This window comes from Phoenix dactylifera, chromosome 14 (assembly GCF_051530095.1).
Source record: "Phoenix dactylifera cultivar Ajwa chromosome 14, Ajwa_hap1_PhDact_Kaust_v1.1, whole genome shotgun sequence".
NCBI classification, from domain to species: Eukaryota; Viridiplantae; Streptophyta; class Magnoliopsida; order Arecales; family Arecaceae; genus Phoenix; species Phoenix dactylifera.
Genome location: NC_143203.1, coordinates 22,583,844 through 22,591,638, shown reverse-complemented (window position 1 = coordinate 22,591,638; position 7,795 = coordinate 22,583,844). Strand labels below are relative to the sequence as shown.

At 36.0% G+C, this 7,795-nt stretch overlaps 1 protein-coding gene across 2 annotated transcripts; it reads right to left on the bottom strand.

Moving 5' to 3' along the window:
• Positions 1 to 2,214: 2,214 nt before the first annotated feature.
• On the bottom strand, positions 2,215 to 7,212 carry LOC103705089 (succinate dehydrogenase subunit 4, mitochondrial-like). 2 transcript variants are annotated; one of them, XM_008788691.6, is made up of 3 exons: positions 6,823 to 7,212; positions 2,982 to 3,143; positions 2,215 to 2,867 (listed from the first exon to the last, which is right to left on the bottom strand). In XM_008788691.6, exons 1-3 carry the CDS (start codon positions 7,099 to 7,101, stop codon positions 2,499 to 2,501), a joined length of 810 nt encoding a protein of 269 aa, XP_008786913.4. In that variant the 5' UTR covers positions 7,102 to 7,212; the 3' UTR covers positions 2,215 to 2,498. The 2 variants fall into 2 exon arrangements, with proteins under 2 accessions (XP_008786913.4, XP_008786914.4); XM_008788692.6 differs by having other exon boundaries at positions 2,215 to 2,858; positions 6,823 to 7,210.
• Positions 7,213 to 7,795: the final 583 nt, after the last annotated feature.

The window sequence follows — 7,795 nt, the reverse complement described above, 5'->3', positions numbered from 1 at the left end:
TATATATTCTCGTAAAATACTTACTATTTTATTAATTTTTTATTCTTATTTTTTCATATAGACTCATGCTATCTAACGTCATTAAAAAATTAACAATTTTAAATTAAAATGACTAATATCTTTAATAGGTAGATGTGCTAAAAAAAATTATAAGATGATCATAGTACACAAAGTAATTTCAATTTTTTTGTTTTATTTTTTAATTAAAATAAATATAATTTTATTAACGGTGTTAGAAGAACCATTATGTTAGGGTAATTTGTGCAAAAACAATATTTTATGAGGATAAAAAATAAATATAGATTTAAGAGGATATTCACGTAAATTTAAATTTTAAAAGAATAGTCATACAAAAATCCTTTTTTGTTGTTCAATATGCCAAAATTTATATATTTTTGCAACTGTTTAGACAGGATGGGTTAGATCAACCTTCAAAATCTTACCATATAGATAGTAAGATAACGATGAACATTTAAACTGTTTTTTAGTTATAACCATCATTATGTAACAAGAATAATTGGTATATTATTTAATAGTTATTATATTGTTTATCCACTAAAATAATGTTTTACATATGTATATTTGTTCTACCTAAAAACAATGTATTTAATACTTAATAAAATATTATTTATTAATGATGAGGTGCACAATATTATTTATTCACACACAATGTTGATCATCCAAAAATTATTGTTATTTAAATAAAAAATAATTTCAATGTAATAAATGCAATCCGACAATTTGGATGGTTTAAGAGCTGTTATAATCATCATTACTTATTGTATGAGTTCGATACATTTCCAAATATCTAGCTCTGAAAAATTTACTAGAATAAGCTCTCTTTTTTTTTGTTTTCTTTTGTCTCGACCATTTATAATTATTATTGAAACCTTTTTTCAAGAATAGGAGTAGAGACCCCTAAAAACATGTTAGATACGCATAAAAGAACAACGTGGCAATAAACTCTTGGGCATGTGATGATGTGAAAGAGGGCCAGGAGCAAGTTATTTTGATGTTCACATGACTTCCAGCAAACGGCAGGCATTGCAATTAGTAGTCCCTCTCTGGTCAACATCAAGCTCTTGAAATATTGTCATATTGTGTCCGTATGAATCATCCATTTTAACACACACACAAAAAAAAAAACCGTGCTGTCACAGGCTTTTTAGCTTTTAACTTACCTTTCGATCTCCCAAGCTGGCTTGGAAGACGATTGGAAATATGAGGCCGGCCGACCTCCAATAATGAGCCCCACCTTTTTTCACCTTTTCTTTATTCTAATTCTCTCAGTAGCTTATCATTTAATTCAGACTCTTTTGTTTAATCTAGAATTCCAGGATGCTAATCTCTACTATAATGCTGATCACATTCTTGCATAACTTTGTGATCTTTTTGTCCAGGATGTATATTTTTGTCTGATACTTGCCTAGCACATGTAGAACTCTAGTTGAGTAATGATATACGTTTCTTCCAAAATAATATTATTGATTTAAAAATAATAATGTAGCTGAGAGTGCCCCGGTAGAAATTATAGCCATAGGTCATATCAGTGCACTTTGCTTGATTTGATTCTGAGATCAGAGGGTGATAGAAATATTTATGCTACAAGAATAATTATTCCACAAATTATTGATGGTCTTGTTTGAGTAAAATTTCCAGAACTCTAGGCTAAAGGTATAATTTTCCCATCCAGGATAACCAAGATAAAAAAAGGGGCTTATTCCAAAATATATTTTATTCCTAATATGTTTCCAAAACCAAGTTAAAAGGGTAGCCACTCAAGAGCTTATCAATACCTGTATGTATCTGAAAGTCCAAGTTTTCACTTGTAGATCATAAAATGAGTCCCACATCAAAATAAACTCAAGCACATAGTAACTCAGGAGAACAGAAATTAAAATTAAGATTCAATTCATTTTATATTAGAAAATGTAAGTTAATGTTATTGATTTTTTACTATCCACATGACCACCTTCAGATCCATTTACCTTTCCAGGCAACTATATTCAGCCATTCATCCACCACGCCATTTTCATTACTGGCAATAGATAATGCACCATCCATCAATACATAGTGGAAACATATAAAGAAAACAGATGAATGAAGGTAAATATCATTCATGACAGACAGCTGATAACTCCACATTCATTCAGCAATCATCCACCTAACAAAATCTATCAGGGGCGGCATATGAGAAAGAAAAACAAAAAAAACTTTTGGGTTTTATCAGAAAGAACATCATCATTGATTTATTTTAATACAAAATACACAACCTAGTTTCACATGACCCAAGAAGTCATCCTTCCAACTTGTTCAGATTCAGTATGTTAATCCATTATCGCCTCCATGCCATGAAAAAGCATTAAAAGAAAAGGAAAAGATAAACCATAAAATTTCAATGAAGGAAAGTCACAGGTAGGACATTATCCCCCAAGATTATCCTTCAGCATACAGATGATGATGCCAGGCTAGTCTCCAAACTCAAGAAAATGATGATATTACACCAGATCGAAATCAAGGATAGTGTCCTTGGCCAAGATCAAAAGAAGCAACTTGAAATATATTAAAACCCATTTTCGGGTGACCTCCTGGTGAACATAATCCAGAAAAATCTCCTTAAAAAACCCATATATCTGCCAGTATACTGAGAAAATCAGTATGGAAGTAGTCGCTGCAGATTTTGACACAAGAAGCAGTGCTGGTATGAGAGCATAAGTAATTTTTTGCGAAAGCTCCATTCTATTTATCTTCGAGTTTTCATTCCCCAGTCCACTTTTTCGTTCTTTTATAAGGGTCCCCTCCAATGGGCTGAAAGCAATAACATTCGAACAATCTCCCTCCCTTCCAGTACATGTAGTCTGCAAAAGCTTTTCACAAAATGATGGTTTGATCAAATCAATAAAAAATAAAAGCAAATGTCAGAGAAACTCCAATCCAATATCACTCAAAACTACAAAAGCAGATCTGGTAGAATTGCATACATTCTTTTCAGTTGAATTAGAAAGCTGAGAGATGATTTTGTTTGACAGATGTGTCACAGTTCCATCATGCGCCGTCTCAGAAAACCGACGAGGTAAACCTTGTGTACCAGCATGCACCAATTTGATTGGGTGGCTCTGAGGGATTTGTTCATAGGCCCAAAGCTGCATAAACAGTGAACTGCATGAAACATTGATAACAATAGCAGAAAATAATGGAAGTGATATTTAATTGAGCCTCTTCAGAGTAACATCACAAGCACATCTATTAATACCATTAGGAGCTTGCCCCTGCCTTATCAATATTATGGGCATAATTATGGAGGGTGGTTTATATTTTACTCAAACACTTTCGTGTACAATGATCTGGCAGAATCCTCATAAAGAAAGGATGAGGGTAAACCAGTCTTTATACAAAAAATATCTTGGCTTTTGCATATTTTTGATCCACTAGAGTTAAGGCTCTTATCTTCCTCTCATTCTTTCCGACAATATATCAAGAAAAATATAGGGATTCTTTAATATGAGGTTGTTGATATAAGCATTTGAGTTGTTGACTTCAACTGCATTATAACTTTTATTGCAGTGGCAATTACGAGACTCTCAAAACACCAAACAGTACATAACGGAAGTTAAATTAACTGAGCTAAATAATTGCCTTAGGAGTGGTATCCGAAGCAGACTTATTAAATGTTTTTGGAAGATTGCCTATATCTTACTTAAGATTCTGGACATAATTATGAAGGGTGGTGTATCTTTCACTCACACAATCTGCTGATGCAGTAATTTGGCAAACTTCCTCAAACGGGAGGTAGGGGAAAAACTTTTTTTGTAATAAAAAAATATCTTAGCTTCTGCATCTCTTCAGCCCACTTGAGTGAAAGCAAATATCTTCCTCTCCTTCCTTTCCAACAATATATTACAAAAAATTAATACATTTAAATAATTGACTTCAAATGCATTATGACTGTTGGTGCAGCAGCACTTAAGAGGAGGGAAAGGGAAAGATGAGGACTCAGTTGGGTACTCGCCTAAAGTCTAATATTTTCTTGGCTCCAAAAAAACACCAACCTTTTGGTGTCATAATACAACTACCATCCAGGTAATTTGATCAATATGCTTTTTCAACCATTACATTGTTTCTAGTTTCCCGTGCATAACATGCCACCTGTCCCTGATCAGACTCAAGCTCAGGATTAGCAAATCTCCAGAAGCCATTAGAAAAACTCGTGAACTCTAAAGAAATTAAATTTATTCATATAAAAAAAAAGTACATAAAAAGGACAACACTCTAGCTCTAAAACAGCAAAGTGTCATAAATCTCTAGAACTTAAAGCGAATCAGCTCCATACTAATGATCCAGTTCTCTACAAGAAAAAGTAGACACCAAAGAACAAAAAGAGAGTAGACTAAATGCCATACAACTCCAGCACAACAAATGAATGTTTGTGAGGAATTAGGACAGCGAACACATGCTTTTAGAGAAACTAGGCGAGCAATTTGAAAAGAATTTAAAAGAATGGCAACTTAAGATAAATCAAAAACGAAAACAGAAGCAGAAGTTGTCAGCAAATAAGATCCAGGACGATTAGCTATCATGCCACTTTGTTTTTGACAAAAGAATTCCATCATCTCAAAATAATAAATTTAAAATTTTCAGTCTAAAGTCTAAATAAGAACAATCTTTATCAATAAAAAAGGAAAATCAAAGGTTGATTTATGTTAGGACTTCAACGAGTGCATGTCTCAAGTTTCAGTTCTAGATAAGTATGATCAAAATTAAAATACGAAGCAGGTTTAAAGGACAACAAAACAGGAAAAAAGGTTAGGCCCTCAAAGAACGATAAGAAAATTTTGTGTTATAAGGTTGAAATGGTACTTGACAGTTCCATTTTCTTTAAGAGTGCTTATCCCATTGTTTGTAGATATGGTCAATCATGCAAGTGTCCAAGTAAAGAAGTTAATATGGAAGAAGCAAAGAAAGATTGGTAGCAGAATACTGTGTGTGTGTGTGTGAGAGAGAGAGAGAGAGAGGGAGAGAGAAGGAAGATGAAAAAAACACAGAAGGGAAGAAGAAACAAAAGAAGATGATGAAATGGAAAAGGAAGGGACTAAGAAACAAGTAAAAAAAAAGAAAAGAAAAGAGATAATTGTAAGAGTTGAGAAGAGCAGAAGAAGAAGAAGAAGAAGAAGAAGGGGAAAAAGGGAAAGATTAGAGATGCAGACTAGAAGTGCCAACGAGCAGAGACAATAACAGAAATAGAGAGAAAAAAAGATTACAGTTTAATCATGTGAAATAAAACTGAATCGATTAGCATAAGAGATTATCCTTCCACAAGATCTAGGGACAAAACATTTAATCTAATGACATAATAATCACGAGAAGTAATCCGTTCTATCCAGACTACCAAATAATCAGCTAAGAATTGCTATATTGACTGAGTGAGGTCTATTACTTTTGAGAATCAAAAGTAAAAAAATTCAGTACAACATATGAATCATCCGATCAGAAGATCAACTCAAGAGAACTTTATTTTTCTTATTGCATATAACAGTCATGAATACAGATTTAACAGCAGGAAAACCTATATTATCAAAGGACTAAAATAATATTGGTGCTAATTTGCCATGTACAAGTGTCTTATCAGTTCGCACAACTAACAGTTAATTTCTGGACAGGTCTAGGATGCTTGTACTATGTCAAAAATATTTCTACAAGTGCACATGAGAGTGCTTATGAGGTTTTCAAGAAAATAGAAGGTCCATCCAACTGCCGTGATTGGCACTCTAGTAGACATGACTAAGATTCTTGTACAGCTTTTCTGGAATTTTATTTAAGTGTCATGCAAAGGTATCGACAATTCCATGATGCTGTTATAACAAACCCCCAGAGGTTACTGTTATAGGGCATGACAGCGGCCAGAATTTTCTTCTCCAGATTTTGATGAATACTCCAAGGATAGAACAGTTGTTGTCAAAATAGCTGTTATAGTCATTATAAAACAGCAGCAGCAACAACAAAAGATTAACGGTGCCACTTGATAAAATAACATTTCATACTTCACAATTTGTGGGAGCCTCTGCTGGTGTGTGTTTAGTCCCACATATGTTGTACATTAGGAAGATCTTGGGTACCTATCGGGCTAAGAAATCCAAACAATACCTTCCGGTTAGTCTTTTTCTGTGAGATCTTGGGTTGCTATAATGACATGAAAGCAAATGCATCCCATGACCCATATAGACTAGGAGACATTACGGCATGATTCTTTTTGGAGCTGATCATGAGCCAATCATGGAGTTTGTGGTTGGATTTGGAGTATGTGAGATCCCGTGCCGGCATGTGTTTAGTAGGTGGGGACTTGTGTTATTACACAGTTTCATAATGATATATTTTTGTTAATGCATTTACATATAAAAGTACTGATGCAGAATGACAATTTATTTTTTATAAGAGTGAAAAGATCAAAAGAAGAAAGAAATAGCCGCTATTTAAAATCCCACCACATATACATGCACACCAAATGGGGACCTCTTCTCGATTACAATGATTCTAAACCATGGTGCCAGAATATTGTTGTGCAATTAATTAATAGCCTCGTAGAATAATCCTTTTCCTCTGCAGTATAATCAGCGAATGTAAGATTATGAAACTCTATTCACCAGGAATTTTTCCCCATCAATCTTTGTCCCTGTAGAGAAACACTAATAAACTTTTCATCTCTTACAGAGCCAACAGCCTAATACTATCAGGAGTTCGACAGAACGGCAGATCAGATAGCACTGAAACCTAAGCCTATAGAGAAGAAGAAGATGAAGAGGAAGGAGGAAAAGGGGCAAATCGCACCTTTCTGGAGCCAAGGAGGGCGTTATAGCGGGGAGCAGTAACCGAATGGGGCACGGGGGCGGCGGGGGCCGATCCAGCGGCGGCGGATCTGCAATCGGGCGGCGGCGGGGCTCGGCCGAGATCTAGAGGGGGGCTGAGGAGCGACGGAGAAGCGAGGGAGTGGAGAGCTCGGAGGAATTGGGAGGACGAGGAGGGAAAGGCGTCGATCGGGGAGGAGGAGGGGTGGAGGAGGCGACATAGGTTTGGGGTTTTGGATCGGGTCAGGAGGAGGGCAGCCATGGCCGTCGCCGCTCTCGGCAGAGGAGAATGGAAGTGAAGAGGGAGAAAAAGGAAAGCAGCAAAAAAAAAGGAAAGCAGCAACCCAACAGATGAATTACCTTTTGTGCTGCACCTGCACGTGCTTTTCAATCGCAAGCTGCGCGTGGAAGAAGCGTGCTTTCCTTCTGCTCGCGTCCGAGCGAGCAAATGCTTTGGGCCGCCCGTTAAGGGTACAAATCTCGGGCCCACTAACGCTCAGTTGGTAACCTATGTAGTCCCGTGACTCGGTGCACGAATAGACGCCCGGCTTTAGTGCAAAAAAATGATGGGTTAAGAGTTACTGCCGTGGTAATGAATCTACCCTTTCTAAAGAACCAGAAAAAGTTTATTTCTGAAGGACGAAGGAAGTTTATTGGAGAACAGGCAAGAGCAGATATTCTATGATAGAGACGCAAGATAACCAACTTCTTGTAGCACCTCAAAAAATTGATAAGAAATGCACCAAGCAGTAGGCAACCAAGCCCCGAGTGACATACATGATCAAATCAAATAAAGAGACATCCAGCGTGGTAAAGCCGGCTCATAAGGCAGAAATATGTAAATGATCGAAGCAGTGGAGCTCAGCATATCTATGGCCAATCCAAATTGGTCTATCGCCTAGAAGTGTAACAACAAGAGATTGTTGTTATGGTTCATGAAATGATTAAGTAAAAGA